Source organism: Oryzias latipes, chromosome 5 (genome assembly GCF_053564925.1).
Source record: "Oryzias latipes strain Hd-rR chromosome 5, Olatipes_Hd-rR_3.1".
In the NCBI taxonomy this organism is placed as follows: Eukaryota; Metazoa; Chordata; class Actinopteri; order Beloniformes; family Adrianichthyidae; genus Oryzias; species Oryzias latipes.
The window spans coordinates 25920001-25937884 of NC_136241.1; the positions used below are offsets into that span (position 1 = coordinate 25920001).

At 43.7% G+C, this 17884-nt stretch overlaps 1 protein-coding gene across 1 annotated transcript in view; it reads right to left on the bottom strand.

Annotated features, from left to right (window-relative positions):
- Positions 1 to 5977, bottom strand: part of LOC101163895 (carbohydrate sulfotransferase 11) — an 18847-nt gene extending 12870 nt beyond the window's left edge. The window contains exon 1 of the mRNA XM_004068937.5: positions 5607 to 5977. Coding sequence (XP_004068985.1) covers positions 5607 to 5700 — 94 coding nt within the window. The 5' untranslated portion in view covers positions 5701 to 5977. The remainder of the gene's footprint in view (positions 1 to 5606) is intronic.
- Between the last annotated feature and the right edge of the window lie 11907 nt (positions 5978 to 17884).

A 17884-nucleotide genomic window follows, 5' to 3' on the forward strand; every position in this document is an offset into this window, starting at 1 on the left:
GTAAAATTTAATTGTTCTAAAAAGGACTTAAAATTCCTTTAATTCAACTTCTGCAAATATGTAGATACTCTATAAATAACCAAAAAAAAAAAACGAAGAATTATTAATGAAACAGTTTAGGCACCAACTTTATTAACCATTATTGAGCTCGGAAAAGTTTTGTGTAACGATGACTTAGCGTAAGAGGTATTGTGATGACAGAAAAACTGCGACAGAAAAAAAAGATGTGTTTTTCCTTTATGTGCCTCTTAGACGAGGTTTGATTTAAAAAAAAACACTAATTTTTTTTAAACATTTGTGGAAAGTTGGTTCTGCTGTCGTCATTCAGGTCCATCTAATGTGAGAGAGAGGTTACCGTAATCGCTATTATACCTGTAAATGTTTTTAAGCAAAAACAGAATAAAACATTTGTCATTTAGACGACTTTTCAGATGTTTGGCAGAGCTTTGCAGTGACTTAGAAACAGGGAGCTAAAAAGGACCAAAGCATTCCTCTGTCTAATACTTATTTTTCCTTGGTTGCACTTAAAAGCTGTAAATTTCTTTGCACGGTCAATGGGACATCGATCAATGAGGAAAAAAGCAAACCCTGGAGTCATGACCAGACTGCACAAATGACTGAGGTAAAAAAAAAAAAACTATATAGCAAGTATCAACTAAGAAATATTTAAGAAAAAAATAAAATAGATAGATAGATAGATAGATAGATAGATAGATAGATAGATAGATAGATAGATAGATAGATAGATAGATAGATAGATAGATAGATAGATAGATAGATAGATAGATAGATAGATAGATAGATAGATAGATAGATAGATAGATAGATAGATAGATAGATAGATAGATAGATAGATAGATAGATAGATAGATAGATAGATAGATAGATAGATAGATAGATGTGCGCATGGCTCTGGTGGATCAGGAGTTGCTAAACACGTTGATGTGTGAGGGTGTGTGTGTGTGTGTGTGAGTGTGTGTGTCTTGTTTAGGCTGTAAACTGAGCTCAGTGTTTGGTTGTCACTGGGAAAAAAACTTCTCCAGCAGAAGAGAAAAGAAACACGGTCAGAATAAAAGTGGATGTTGTCGGTGTGGTCTCTGTTTTCTGAGCTTTACATGTCTTTATAGACCCATTGCAATAAAAATTGTGATTTTCATATTTTTACCTTGTTCTTGTGACATTTTTTCTTATGATGGAGCACAGATATAAAAAAAAAACCAAGCTCAAAATTGTTTCTCTGAGTATTTCTTTATTCAATTGTTGAAAATTAGGGCAGATGAAAAAATGCGGTTGGAAAAAATGTTATTTTTGTGACAGAAAATACACTGGGTGGGCCACAAGTAAAGATGAGGTGGGGTTACTCTGCGCTAAAAATCCCGCCTACAACTAAGAGTTGAATTTCTAATGAACTACTGCCACTTTACAGAAACTATATCCAAGAAAAAGACTGTTTTGTTTTGGATAAAAATTGTATAACTACAATTAAAAGACAACTGGGAAAACCTTTACAATCGATCATTGGAGTGGGACTTTAAAAGTGCAGATGGGTCACATTTGATTTGAGTTTTTTGGGGGGGAGTGGGGGCATTAGTAGGTGTAGTCTATTGATAAAACAATAACTTGTATGTAGGTGTACATCTACTTTTTTTTTTAAATATCTATCTTTAGAACTAAAAAAGTTTGAATGTCAACAGGAGTTTTAGAAACGAATAGATAGCTTCAGAAATGTATGTTCTGACTAGCTGTTTAAAATTAAAAATGGACGCAAGTTTTGTACCTAGAGCTCGAAAACGGTATTAAAAACTTACCTAGTGACACATGAGCAATGAGAGTTTAAAACATGGAAGTCCAAAGCACGCATATCTGTGTTTAATGGCTACTCGTTTAGCACGAAGAGCCTGAAAACGGTCTTGAAAACTTGCGAAGCAACCCACAAACACAAGAGTTTTAAATGCAAAAGCCCAAACCGTGCATTTTTGCACATTCAATAGACACATGTTTTGCATGTAAAGCCCAGAACCGGTCTTCAAAAGTTGCATAGCGAAATGTGAATGCGAGAGTTTTGAGCACGGAAGCGGGAAATGCGCATCTATAGGTGTTTACATCGACTTTTGATTGTAAGTGGTCGCTTGCCAAGCCCAGTGTGAACATAGCTTTTTGTATGGATACAACACTTTACATCAAGTCATGCCAGTTCTTTACTTTTTATGCAATTACTTGCTAATACAAATGATGTGCCAATGTACAGTTCACCAAAAACTGAAATTTCTTAACAATGAAAGACACACTTGTTGCGTAAAATAGCCGCAGGAGGTTCTTGGATTCTTACTGAGCTAAAATACAAACCGGCAGCTGGTCTTAATGAAGTTCAGAAGAAGCTTCTGCTGATGCTGTGTCATGAATATGCAGCTGGGGGAGGGGGGGCCCTGACCTGTCAGCAGCGGGCCCAGGATGGCAGAAGATCTAACATCAGCTGGGCACAAAGAAGTTGTGGAAACAGCCAACTGTGCAGGAGGGCCCGATGTGGAAACCAGATCTGAATGTTCCTTTGTGTCTCGTTTTGTTCTGACCCGTCACATCCAGATGTTCTCCGCAGAAGGAAGGGACCGAGATGTGCTGCCATGCGCAAGATTCTGACCAAACGATTGTTTTAATGCGACAAAACTGGCCGAGCGGCCGGGCCTCAAGACTCGCCTCAGGTTGGGGCAAAAAAAAATAACCAACCAGAACAAATGACATGATAGCTGTCACTTTACATCTGTATTTGTGCTGTCACATGTGAATCGCTGCTTTCACTGCCATAACAGAGGAAGAGCTATAAAACACGACACCACATTCCTGCAGCGCACGGTGCTCCGGTTCCTCGCCATCTGTTCCAAAGCTACCATCAGTAAAAAGTTGAATGAAGTAAAAAAAAAAAAAAAAGTAAATAAAAGGTATAGATCCTGAAACCCTCATTGTTTTTATGCAGCATTCCTGTTTTATATGCCTGTTCTTGCAGCTCAGAATTGTCTTTGAGGAATGACCTTTCGCCCAGATTGGGCTGAGAAGATGTTTCCGAGGCGGACGGGGCTTAACAGAACTGATCCACCGAACAGCTTTAATGCCTCAAACATAAACGGCGCTCCAAGAGTAATCTATCGACACGAATCCACGCAGCAGAGTCCACCTCTGCATATTTGACCCGAGGCAACATCAGGATCACACATGATGACGACAGCAAAATCCTCAACAACAACAACACATTTGTGCCAACGCTTTTTATACCAGTGAGCATAAAAGCCTTTCTCTAGGTTAAAGGTTAAGAAGTGGAAACTTTCATTCTCATCTGCTGAATAAAAGTCAAAACAGCTTAGATCAAAAGGAACACAATTCAATGAAGGCCAAATAGTTAAAAACCCACTTCGATCAACTATTGATCTACTTTGAAAGCGTTCCCAGAGGTTGTTTAATTACGAAGATGCCGTTTTTAGCCCAAATCAAAACAACTGTATGGTTTTCTAGGACATAGTTTCTGCAGAGAGGCAGTAGGTCGTTAGAAATTCACCTCTCAGTTGTGGGCGAGACATGGAGTGTCTCTCCTTCTCCACTTGTGGCTCGCCCAGCTCATTTTTTACAAATGGCCTTTTTTCGTCTGCTCCTGATTCACAACAATTTCAATAAAGAAATACTTTTTGGGATAAGGTAATTATGAATTTTATAATTTCACCAACTATAATCGTCTTTTAGAGACATGTTTTTTAGCAATCATCATTAACATTTACTTCTTTCTCTTAACTCCATCGTTTTTTTCTGTTTGACAGACTTTTCTGTATTATCTTTTTTGTTTTTTGTTCAAAACTGATGTGTGTGAGATATTTTTTAAACTTTCTACAGGCACGTGATAGTATTTTTATGTCTCGACTGGTCCTTTTTAAACTTTTAGAGGCATAGTATTTTTGTCTGAATGTGTTGTAAAAACACAATTTAGGTGTTTCTTTGTTTTTATTATTAAACTGGACGATTACTCTCTTTATCTAACTATTTCAAGTCACAGTTTTCAACTTGAAAATATTTTTCCCCCTCCCACCTCTGTTTAAAGCTGAGCTAAAGATCATTTTCAACTTTCCTAAGAAAACAGTTAAAAGGTAAAGTCAGCTAAAACTCATTAACAGACTTTATGCCCAGTTATTTAAAAAATCATTTTGTTCTGGATTTAACGGTACGTTGTGAATTACTGACAGACTGCATGAAGTTCCCTTTTTAACGTCCAATAATGCATTCCAATTTGGCAAACTATGACAAAATCCTTTGTGCTGCTTTCCAGAGTTTAGTGATGTTTTAATATGATAATAAAGAAAGGATGCAACAATTGAAGTCTAAACTTTATCCAAATCTCTAAAACAATTTTTTAGCCTTAAGAGTAAAATAAGTCACAGTTTTTTCTGGAACATTTTAAAACTAAACTACTACTGACGGATAGAAAGATCGTTTTTTTTTGTCAATGTGCTCCAATTACAGAACTGCTGTCCTGATCAATAATGATCAATAATGATGACGAGGAGGGAAAAAAAAAGACCACAGATGCTTTAACCATCCATACCTGCAACGGCCCTCAAAAACGTCCCTGAGCGACACCTGAGACGGCTCTTTCATGGACGGCGAGTAAACACGGACACGTCCAGGACGGACTGAGCCCTCTTTAGAAGGCTCCCGTGGACTGCATGCTTTTCGGGCCCCTGACACAGCAGAGGGCGTCTGAATGAGGCTATTGTATGTGGCAGGGGTGGTGGTGGGGTGAACCTGGGAGAGGTGGAGGCACATCGCAGCGTGGGTCTATACCCTTCCACCAACCTTCCCCCCGGATCAGAGGAAACTCTCGGATAATCAGTTTGGCAGAAACACGGTTTTCTGACAGACATCTGGAGCTGGCAGGGAAATGAGGACACAGGCAGACTTAAGGAAAAAGAAGTCCATTCACGATCATCCTGATTTTTATCCTTTCAATATTTTTATAATGGGGTTATGGGGATAATATACATATTTTCAATGTCAATTTTCAATTTCCTAAATCATAAATTAAAACAATAAGAAAAAGCAGTGATTTATTACACAGAAATGGCATTTTGAGACACAAAATAACAGATTTAATCACTGTTTGTGCTTTTTTTCATCAAATGTATTTACATTTTCTACTTTAAAAATACTGATCTCTAAGGTTGATTGTTGATCAGATATGTAATATTTTGAATTGGATGGGTTTCCAATGATAAATTAATGGATTTAAATTCAAATCTAGAAATGGAGCTTTTCAGCAAACTCACTTTAAATGAAATAAACGACATTTTTAGATCCAATCATGACGTCAGACATCTGGATCGATTGGCTCAATTGGGAGCGATAGAGGGATGGATCCCGGAGGGGACGGATCGATACCCCACGCTGATTGCTGCGTTCTAGTCCACGGTCCACCCCCCACCCTGAAAGCGCGGTGGGGTTGTATAGCAGGGTGGGTGACGTTCACGCGGACAAAAGAGGACACGCTGGCCCGCTGTGCAAACACACAGGCCGGTGCGTGTGAGAGCGCGCGGGGCAGCGAGCGCGCGGCGCTCGGTGAGGAGGCTCACCTGGCTTCAGGCTGCTGTTGAAGTAATAGATGATCATGATGAAACATCCCAGACACAAGGCGAAGAGCGCGCGGGTCACCCTCGCTCTCCTCATTCTGACTCTCCGTTAAACCGCCGACTTCCTCCGCTGAGAAGCATCGATGATCCGGGTCCCGGTCCTTTCCCCGACCACCATCCCGGTTGCTGGAGGAGCCCCGCGAGCCCCGGCTGCAGACCGCTCCGTCCCGCCGTCTCTGCTAGCCCCGCGCGCCCGCGGCAGGCTGCCGTGGCAGACGCTTCATGACTGACCCCGGCTGACGTTTCACCCCCGTCCGCCCAAACGTGCGGGGCTTCCAGCGAGGTGGGGCTGCAGCTCACGCAGTTCCGGCCAGGCCTTTCAAAGTAAAAGCTTCACAGATGATTCGGTGTCGACAAATGGAACGACGTGAATCTGAGAGATTTCCTCCGCTTTATGACTTTTTAATAGAAATAGCAAAGGGGAGTCGCATACATGCTGCAACAGAAAAAAAAGAAGAAGAAAACACAACAGCCCTACGATCGGATGCATACATAAATAATCAAATGTTCAAAATAAAACATTTTGAAGGAATGTTTTCTAATCTTTACCTTTTTTTTATTTTACTTTTAAAAGTTTATATTTCCTCGATAATAATACCATATTTACAGTACAGTGAAGAATGTTGGGGAAATACTTACAAAACAAATTTACAGTGTTTGTAAATCTTACAACAAAAGGGGATTCGAACAGTTCATGGTGTGGATTATGGGAACACATGCACAGTTTATTGAAATTATGAGAACTAGTGAAACTTAAAACAGCACTCATCATGTATAAAGCCAGAAATAACTTACTCCCAGTGAACATTCAACAGATGTTCAAGGACAGAGATGGGGGTTACAATTTAAGAAATCAGCTGTTTTCATAAAAACATGTCACTGATGGAGCTTTACAAGGCTAGAAATGAACAATAAATTCAAATAAGCAAATGTCACGTCTGCATAGGTGCTACACAGAATGTTTTGAAGGAAAAAGCTGTACATTTACATAGGGTGTTGTAAAAAGCAGTGGGATCACACAAGGTTTTTCATCTAGCCACTCTTTTTTAAGCACATTGTTTTTTTTTATTTGTCAATTTTTAACTCTTGAAATAGAGTATTAAAAAATTCGATTTTTCTCTCCAATGGAAATTTTGTAAGTTTAAAGAACTACATTTTTGTATAAATTTAGCGATATCTTTTTCCATTTTACTTTTTGGCTAAAGCATTCATGTCTTTATATTTTTATTCACGCTTTTTTATTGTTATCTGTTAACTTTCTCCAGATGTCATTCTCCTTTTAAAATTTCTGCAAAACCAACATTTTTTCAAATGTCATTTTTTAAAAGAAAGTTTGAATTTTCTTCTTGATTTAATCAAAACAGCATCAAATGTTTTGACAATCCATGATTCAAATTAGTGTTGCATATTAAACATACGTCTCATAACCATTATTGAACTTTTCATTTAATATTTTTACCTACTCTTCATCATGGATTAAACAAAATATCTTTAACAATACACATTTTTTATTTTCATTACATTTACTGTGCTTTTGTTTTCAGAAATCCTTTAAAGTGCAGCGTACAGTTTTTGTCTTTAAAAACACTATTATTGTTTGTTTTCACTGATAAGGCGGCCAATTCTGATATTCTATCAAAGAATTCTGGGATTTCCCCCACATGTTAATACTTCATCAGTCTGTCGGTGTGCAGAACAGGAAATAAATGTAACTTTAAGAGGTAAAGTTCCTGAAACAACATGAAACATTCATCTTTATTTTTAATGTAACTATTTTTTAACCAGTAGTCCCATTGAGATCCTTACATCACTTTTTAAGCAAAGTACTACACAACCCAAGACGTTTTATACAATTCAAACCATAAAATAAAAATAAAAAACGTTAATATAATCATAACCAGTTTATGTTTTTTTAAGCAGTTAAAAAACAAGAGAAGTTTCTGTTTATCTGCTTAAAGAACTCAGGAGAACAAGTTCTGACAAACCTGTGATCTATGAATCCTTTTTTAGCATCTACCATATGACCATGAAAAACAAAGCATCATGGGACATCTTCATGAAGACATCACGGGAATCAAACCTCTGTGGGAGAGAGCACATGACTGGACAGATGTTGACTTTGAGGCAGTGAAAGTCCCAAAGTCAGGACAAAAGCTGCAGCTAATTACAACGCAAAGGGCCTCCTGCAGCTTCACTTCTGGCCCCCACATTCCTCATGAAGCAGATAAGTGAGAGGAGTCAAGTCTGCTTTGAGGAGAAGCGGCTGATCAAACCTCCGGCCTGCTGGCGAGACCCTGTGAAGCCTGTCGGTGTTTACTGTTCGGGAGGGGATCCACGGCTGTAGGTCGGCGGGTCGGCGGCTGACATGAGTCAGTGCACATTCTGCAAACAGCTGACAGGCCAAATGAGCTGTGTCAGCACTTAGTTGAAGGTTACAGAGGCAGATTTGGTTTAGATGAACTGCTGGTTTGAATCTGTTTCTGAAAGGAAAACAAAAATGACAAAAAAAAATGTGACTCATGAAAGACACAGGAGAGAAAATAAACACAAAACAGTCAAATAGTTCCTGCAAAACCAATAAAACAACCAAGTAACAAATAAAAAGGTGCGGATCTGTGAAAGAAACAAGCAAAATAAAGCAAATTAAACATTATTTATAAAGCCCTTTACATACAACAGTAATACAAAGTGCTTTACAGGCTTAAAGCGAATTAAACAGAATTCTAAAATAAACAGGATGCCCTCAAATGTTTTAAAAGATTATTTTGGAGATCTGTCCACGCCAGCGACCAATTATCACAGAGGGCGTCGCCATAGGATTCCCCCTGATGGAAGCAAGCAAGCAGGTCACACTTCTACCACCACTTTCCACAAGAAGGGTTGGCCACTGTGTTTAAAATGAAAAAGACTAAAATACATCCAACCAAATGCAGAGATTCAATCAAAGGAATAAACGAGGACAAACGGAAAGCTAAAAATAGATCAATTACAAAATCATTCGTGCACACGCTTGAAAAACTTCTTTTTCAACCCAAGTCTTGGGTTTTTCATGTGAAATATTTTTAAACTATTAGTGTGCATTAATAACATATATTTTTTAAAAGTATTAACAGAAAAAAATAATTTCTAAATTATTTATATGTCAAATAAAGATATTTCTAAATGTCAACTAAAAACTAGGTTTGAAAGGTAGGTTCTAAGCCTTCCTTTGAAGACCTGAAGAGTCTGCATCCCTGAGGTTTTCTGGTATCAGATGCAGCTCAGGCGGACACAATGGTGGAGTCAGGGAGTGGCAGAATCAGAGTCTTTAATATAAGTTCAGGAGGCCATCCAAAAGAGGACTGAATCAGGAACAAATTGCTCTATGAACTCTGGAGAGATTAAGGCTGGATTGCTCACAGGGAAAGAAAGACAATCTGGCACTGGCTTGAGAAAAGAGCACTGCTTATATAGGGAAGACAATGAGGCACAGGTGGAGCACATTAGGGAGGAAGCAGATCACACAGCAGGAACTGGAAATGAAGACAGAAAAGACAGCCTTCAAAATAAAACAGGAAGTGACAGCCAGAGGGCTAACTAATCCTGACAGTACCCCCCCTCCCATGGCCGACCCCGTGCGGCCCAGACCCGTGAGAGGCGTGGAAATCCCGGATGAGCCGGGGGTCCATGATATGGCGGGAGGGAACCCAGGACCGTTCCTCAGGCCCATAGCCCTCCCAGTCCACCAAGTACTGGCAACCTCGGCCCCGACGCCGTACCGCCAGCAGGCGGCGGACAGTATATACAGGGCCTCCATCAAGTATCCTGGGGGGCGGAGGTGGTGCAGAGGGTGGAACCAGGGGGCTTTCCTTTACCGGTATGATGCGGCTAACATGGAAGGTGGGATGAATCCGAGAAGACCTGGGTAAGCGGAGTCTGACAGCAGAGCGATTAATTATCTTCGATACTGGTAATGGTCCAATAAATCTCGGAGCCAGCTTACGACACTGCACTTTCAGCGGGAGGTCCCGGGATGAAAGCCACACCTTCTGCCCAGGCGAGTAAACCGGAGCCGGACGACGGCGGCGGTCTGCAGACTTTTTGTATGAGTGTGACGATTTCAACAGGGCTGCCCTCGCTCTGATCCACATGCCTTTACAACGACGCACCATAGCTGCCGCTGAAGGAACCGCAACCTCCTTTTCCAAGCTCTGAAACAGAGGAGGTTGGTAACCAAAAACCACCTGAAAGGGCGTCAGGCCAGTGGAGGCAGAGGGTAACGTGTTGTGGGCGTATTCCACCCAGGGAAGAGATCTGGACCAGGACGAGGGATTCTGCCCAGACAAGCATCGCAGTCCCGTTTCCAGATCCTGATTCACTCGCTCTGTCTGGCCGTTGCTTTGGGGGTGGTAACCTGAGGTCAGGTTCGGCTCAGCACCTATCAGGACACAAAACGCCCTCCAGAATTGGGCAACAAATTGTGGGCCCCGGTCAGACAGAATGCTCTGAGGAAATCCAAAGTCTTTAAACAGATGGGTGGTGAGGAGTTCAGCAGTCTGTTTGGCAGTTGGAAGCTTGGGCAGGGCAAAAAATTTGGTCATTTTGGAGAATCTGTCAACCACTGTAAGAACCACAGTGTTACCTTGAGATTCAGGTAATCCGGTGACAAAATCCACAGAGATCTCTGACCAGGGACGCTGAGGAATAGGCAGGGGTTGAAGGAGTCCAGCTGGAGGGGCATTTGAGGATTTCTGTTGGGCACAGACAGAACATGCAGACACAAACTCGGACACATCTTTTTTCATATCTGGCCACCAGAACCTCTCTGTTACACGAAACAAGGTCCGTTTCACCCCTGGGTGACACGATAACAGGGAGGAGTGCCCCCACTGTAGTACTTCACTTCTCAACTCCGGAGGAACAAACAGCCGATTAGGGGGCAATGCTGCAGGACTGGCGATGGATCTGTTGGCAGACCTTACTTTGGATTCAATGCTCCATGTGAATGCTCCCAGAACTCTTTCAGGAGCCAAGATGACGGACTCATCCACAGGCAGGTCAGCAGAGGAATACATCCGCGACAGAGAATCCGGTTTTATGTTTTTGGATCCAGGTCTGTATGAAAGTATATAGTTGAATCTGGAGAAAAAGAAAGCCCACCTTGCTTGCCGGGGATTCAGACGTTTAGCTGTCCTTATGAATTCCAAATTCTTGTGATCGGTCCAGATAAGAACCGGATGGACTGCGCCCTCTAGCCAGTGCCTCCATTCTTCCAGTGCGACTTTGACTGCCAAGAGTTCGCGGTCCCCCACAGCATAGTTCCTTTCTGCAGAAGACAGCTTGCGAGAAAGGAAAGCACAAGGGTGAATTTTTCCGTCCTCACCCGACCTCTGGGAGAGGACAGCTCCTACACCAATATCGGAGGCATCCACTTCCACGATGAACTGTTTAGCTGGGTCCGGCAAGGTGAGGACGGGAGCTGTAGTGAAGGATGACTTTAAACGTTGGAAGGCGGCGTCAGCCGATGCAGACCACTGGAAAGTAGTTTTAGAAGAGGTTAGCGCATGAAGGGGAGCAGCCACCGAGCTAAAACCCTTGATGAACTTCCTATAGAAGTTTGCAAAGCCCAAGAATCGTTGGAGATCTTTCCTGGTGGTAGGGGTGGGCCACTTCAGCACACTATCCACCTTGGATGGGTCCATGGTCAGAGACCCCTGAGAAATGATGTAACCCAAGAAACTGACCTGGTCCTTATGGAACTCACACTTTTCCGCCTTCACATAGAGGTTGTTGTCAAGTAGTCGTGTGAGGACTTCTCTTACTGTGGAGACGTGTTCGTCCAGGCTGGGGGAAAAAACCAAGATATCGTCCAGATACACAAAAACCTTTTTATTCAACAGATCCCGGAGAACATCATTCACTAGAGATTGAAATACGGCGGGGGCATTTGTGAGGCCAAACGGCATGACCAGGTACTCATAATGTCCGATGGGGGTGTTGAAGGCCGTCTTCCACTCATCCCCCTCCCGTATTCTGATCAGGTGATAGGCATTCCGCAGGTCAAGTTTTGTGAATATTTTAGCACCCTGCAGAATGTCAAAGGCAGAGGAGACAAGGGGAAGAGGGTACCTGTTTTTGATGGTTATGTCATTTAGTTGAGTGTAATCTATACAAGGTCTCAGGGTCTTGTCCTTTTTCTCAACAAAAAAGAATCCTGCACCAGCAGGGGAAGAGGACGGCCGGATCAGCCCCGCCCGTAGCGAGGTCTTGATGTATTCTTCCATGGCAAGACGCTCAGGGATTGACAGGGAGAACAGCCGGCCTTTAGGAATGGGTGCCCCTGGGAGGAGGTCAATGGCGCAATCACCGTCTCTGTGGGGAGGTAAAGAGGTGGCATAACATTTATTAAACACATCCTTTAAGTCATGGTAGCACCGAGGAACGCCTTCCAGGTCTGGAGTGTCGTCAGGATTTAGGTTAGGGGACACAGGAAAACAGTCATTAAAGCAGCTTTTCCCCCAGGACTTCACAGTTCCCATGGACCAGTCTATGTGAGGGTTGTGCCTGAGAAGCCACGGGAACCCTAATATCAGAGGATGAGCTGCTGAGCGAAACAGGTGAAAGGTTATCAGTTCTGAATGTCCGTCAGGAAATGACAGAGTCACGGGAGGGGTCTTGTGCGTGATGTAGCAAAGCAATCTGCCGTCCAGTGCAGTGGCTGTGAGAGGTACTGACATCTCAACTTCCTTTATGTGTAGTTTGGAAGCTAGCTCATAGCTCATCAAGTTGGTGTCTGCTCCGGAATCTAGCAGCGCACCCTGAGCGGATGTGGAGGTGTCAGTGGTGAGCGTGACCTGCGTTAATTGTCTGGGTACAGAGATCCTGGACTGGGTTGCACTCACCATGACGGAGGAGGTGTTGGTGGAAACAGCTCCCCTGATAGGGCAGTTGGCGATCAGGTGTCCCAGCTGAGCACAGTAGAGGCAGCGACCCTCGCTGAAACGCCGTTGGCGTTCTGCTGGAGTTAGGCGGGTGTGACCCACTTGCATGGGTTCAACAGCATCAGGAGGTGGAACAGCCCCTGAGCATGATGGTTGAAGTTCAGGGGCGTAGGGCAAACTTGGAGGTCTGGAGAGAGGGGCAGATAATCTCCCACGTTGACGCTCTTGTAAACGTTGATCTATTCTGGACGCCAGCGAAACCAGAGCATCCAGCTCTGGGGGGAGGTCGAGAGGAGCGAGATGGTCCTTTAAACGCTCCGACAATCCGGTGTAGAAGGCATCCACTAGCGCCGGCTGGTTCCATCCACTATCAGCAGATAGGGTTCTGAACTCAATGGCATAATCCATTACTGATCTTCTACCTTGTTTTATGTTCACAAGAGCTTTGGCAGCCTCTCTTCCAGGGACAGCTGAATGGAAAATCTGTCTGAAGGTCTCTAGGAATAAAGGCAGCGAGTTGCACACAGCGCTGCGCCGGCTCCATTCCGATGTGGCCCACGCCTTGGCTCGTCCGGACAGGTAGGATACGATGTAGGCGATTTTGGCTCTGTCTGAAGGAAAAGCGTGGGACTGGAACTCAAAATGGAGCTCACACTGCGTGAGAAAAGAGCGACAGTCTCCTGAGTCCCCGGAAAAGCGCTCTGGACTGGATAGTCTGACAGGGCGGGGCTCGGAAGGTCCAGGGGGCGTAGTAGCTGTCTCAGAGGGAGCAGAGGGAGTCACAGAGGAAGAACACTCCGAAACGGTCCGATTCTGGAGCGCCGTGGTTACGTCAGAGAGCTGCGTTGAGAGTGATGACATGGCAGTGGCAAAATCATGGCGAAGCTGTGCGAGCTGTTGGTCCTGCTGGGTTATTCTCTGACCTTGTGTTCCAAGCGCTGCAAGGAGACGTTCTGACTCCGATGTATCCATGTTTTGGCCAGATTGTACTATCAGATGCAGCTCAGGCGGACACAATGGTGGAGTCAGGGAGTGGCAGAATCAGAGTCTTTAATATAAGTTCAGGAGGCCATCCAAAAGAGGACTGAATCAGGAACAAATTGCTCTATGAACTCTGGAGAGATTAAGGCTGGATTGCTCACAGGGAAAGAAAGACAATCTGGCACTGGCTTGAGAAAAGAGCACTGCTTATATAGGGAAGACAATGAGGCACAGGTGGAGCACATTAGGGAGGAAGCAGATCACACAGCAGGAACTGGAAATGAAGACAGAAAAGACAGCCTTCAAAATAAAACAGGAAGTGACAGCCAGAGGGCTAACTAATCCTGACATCTGGGAGTTTATTCCACAGATCCATACGAAGCTTCGGTGTTAGTTTTGGGTCCAACTTTAGGAATTACTAAGAGGCCGGTACCAGAGAACCTCAAGGTCCAAACTCTTGAAAAGTTTTAACTGGAAAGACTTGAAAATAAAGAAAACTAATGATATATCTTCAACTTGACAATTGTAAATGGTTACAAAAACCTTTTTATGCGATTTCATCCCATTTTGATCACTAAGAATAGTGAGAGTTAAGATTATCGCTGTAATTTTCAACACTCTTTATAGAACAACATTTGAAAAACGTTATTTATTTATGTAAAAATGTATGTTTTTTTTGAATAAATCTTCTGTACCTACTATTTAAATAACATGGAAGTGAATCACTGGAATACAAGTCACTTTAGAAGGGAGTAGAATGCCTCTACTTCTTCTACTTGTCATCCCACGAAACATTTACTCACATTTTTTCTGGCCTTCCTCTTCTGTTATTTTTTTTCTATTAAATTATAATTTTCTTGCATTTAATTTTAATTCAACTTTCAAATTTAACCAAAAAAACTTGTGCATTTCTATCATAAAAGGGCTTCTGTGTGAGAAGTCTTATGAAACTGCCTGTCCTTCCCTTCTTTAACAAGGCCTGGTCGGACAGTGCCCTCTGCTGGTAATAAAATGTAACAACTATGCATAAAGTCAAGAATGAGAAAATATCACTTTATCTCACCATTACAAAGCAAATTACGGAGCCCGTGTCCTGACATTAAGATATAAAAATATATCTTGTTCCCACAGATTAATATCTTGTTCCCACAGGTTATTATGTCGTTCGCACGAAATACTATTCCGTTCCCACAAGATACTATTGCGTTCCCTCAAAATACTATTCCGTTCCCTCGAAATGATTAACTCGTGCGAATGCAATAATTATGTCGTTCGAACGCAATAATTAATCCGTTCGAACGCAATAATTATTCACGTCATAAGTCATTCAGGCAGATATGCTCTCTGTACGCCGGCAAAACTAAGCCGCTTTCAGCGGTAACTTCCGTGTCTCTGTGACCCATATTCGTTCAAAAAAGGAACATGAAAAACAAAAATTATAGCTTTATTACTGTCTCAATGAATATAAGAAAAATATCAAAAGATGTATGATAACTAGGCTGCTTTGTCATACGATAGCTCCTGCTAGGCTACTACTAGCGCCGCCGCAGAGCTCTTTGATGTATGCCGGCATTTGGCTGGTCTGTTGTCAGACAGCTGAAATTGTAGTTTAGGGTCGAATAGGAATAATATTCAGGACTTTTCTTTTATTAACTTTAGCAGTCAGTATCTTTACATTCGAAGGCTATTAGGCTACATGCTAACTGACTAGCCGATCATATCCTGTTATTAATTTACGTCATAGATTTACAGCAGATACCTTCACATTTCTGTCTGTGTGTGTCTAATTACATTGCATTGAAGACACGGAGGATGTTTAGAGAACAGATTTATTTATTTCAAAAAGCACAAAAGCATCCATCGTATTCACGTTCATTCACATGGTGATCTGGTACGCCCTCAGTCATCTTGCTGCAAAAGCCGCGTCCTGCCGCTACTTCCGTGTCTCTGTGAGCATTCAATAGGGGTAAAAAATAAAAGCAAGAATGGTCGATCTGTTATTTTCACGATGAAAATCTGAAAAATATCATATTAAGCTGGCTGCATTGCCTAAAGCACTTACCTTTAGCTCGTAGCATAACAACAATAGCACTACGTCACGTTTCCCAGCGTGCTTTGCTGCAAATCACTGGCCAATCATTGGTCTTGTTGTTAGACCTTGGTCACAGGGACACGGTGATTGGCCAGTGATTGGCAGCAAAGCACGCTGGGAATCGTGACGTAGTGCTATTGTTGTTATGCTACGAGCTAAAGGTAAGTGCTTTTGGCGAAGCAGCCAGCTTAATATGATATTTTTCAGATTTTCATCGAGAAAATAACAGATCGACCATTCTTGCTTTTATTTTTACCCCGATTGAATGCTCACAGAGACACGGAAGTAGCGGCAGGAAGCGGCTTTTGTAGCAAGATGACTGTGAGGGCGTACCAGATCACCATGTGAATGAACGTGAATACGATGGATGCTTTTGTGCTTTTTGAAATAAATAAATCTGTTCTCTAAACATCCTGCGTGTCTTCAATGCAATGTAATGAGACACACACAGACAGAAATGTGAAGGTATCTGCTGTAAATCTATGACGTAAATTAATAACAGGAAATGATCGGCTAGTCAGTTAGCATGTAGCCTAATAGCCTTCTAATGTAAAGATACTGACTGCTAAAGTTAATAAAAGACAAGTCCTGAATATTATTATTCCTATTCGACCCTAAACTACAATATCAGCTGTCTGACAACAGACCAGCCAAATGCCGGCATACATCAAAGAGCTCTGCGGCGGAGCTAGTAGTAGCCTAGCAGGATCTATCGTTTGACAAAGCAGCCTAGTTATCATAAATCTTTTTTTTTTTTTTTTTTTTTTTCTTTTTAACTTGTCCTGTCCAACAGCTGGGCAGACAGATGAGAGCTGAGGGCCTCTTGTGTAGGACAGATTTTACTTTAACAAGAGGGGTTATTAATCAAACAAACAAACCAAAGGTATGTCTAGATAGACCCCTTTTGTAATTGAGGCCAAACTTTATTAATTTCAATCATGTCTGAAAATCTTTGGTGTTGGACCGGACGGAAAAGGAAAGAGGGGAAGAAGAGAGAGGGACGATAGAGAGAGAGAGGGGGGGGGGGGGGGTAGGAGGGTGATAATAAGAGGGGAAGGGGGATAAGACCATGAAGCAGCATAAAGCAACAAGTTTACTGGTTGTTAATCATTATGGTACGGTTCAAATGTAGTACAAAAAGGGCGGAGCCTGTCCACACACACACTCAAATGTTGTAAACACACCTGCTAGCTGCAAAAATGTCCACCTGTCGACATGTACACAAAACAGATAGTGTTCACACGCATACTTATGCCTTAAAACCAACTAGTGTGAAATATTTCAGTCATTCAGTCATGCAAACTGTTAGTGCAAAGGTGAGCTAACACCTGTGCTCAGGTGAGTGTTTATGTTCTTCTAAAATGGATGGTGGAACGTGAAAAGAAGGAGGGAGAGTGCCCAGCCATCCCCACCCCAAGACCCCCACCGCAGCAGCAGCGGCAGCCGGAATCCCCCCAACGCCACACGGGAACCGGCAGGGAACAACCGCCGCCCGGGCGACCAAGCCCGCCACCCAGGCCAGGGCCAGCAGGACCGCCGCAAGGCCCCCAGAGCCAGAGAGCAGGGAGGCACGGAGGGAGAGAGAGCGCCGCCCCAGCCCAACCAGGAGAGCAGCCCCCCCGCCGCGCCGGGAGAACCCAACGCAGGGCCCCACCGGAGAAGGACGCCCACAGCCCCAGACGAGCACCCCACCACCACCCAGGAGTTCCGGGCATCCCCCCGCCCCAACCCCAGGTACGAGCCAGGACCCCCCAAGGGAGACCCGCTCCGCACTCCAGGCAGCCCTCCGCCCGGCCCACGGTTGGTCCAGGGAGGAGCGAGGCAGGGGCCCGCCGCCCCCGCCCAAGAGGGGGGAACCCCGGGGAAAAAAGAGGGCCCACAAGGGGTGTTGTAAATATGGCCCGACCAGGCTCGGCCACAGTTGGAAATTTGGCGGGGCCCAGCGCTCAGGAGCAAGGACCAGAACCCACCCCCCAGGGACACGAACACTCCCGGCTCAGATGTAATGTGAACCCCCCCGCCGCGCGGAGAGAGCACCGCCGGGCCCAGGAAGCCGGCACCCCGGGGACACGGCCGCCGTTGCAAAGGGGCCCGTACCCCCCACCAGGGAAGAGGCAGGGGACAGATGGTCCTAGGTCCCACCTTCCTTGCAAAATGTGTGTGCGTGTATGTGTGTTTGAGAGGGTGGGTGTGTGTGTGCATGTGTGTGTGTTTATGTCGGAATGTAT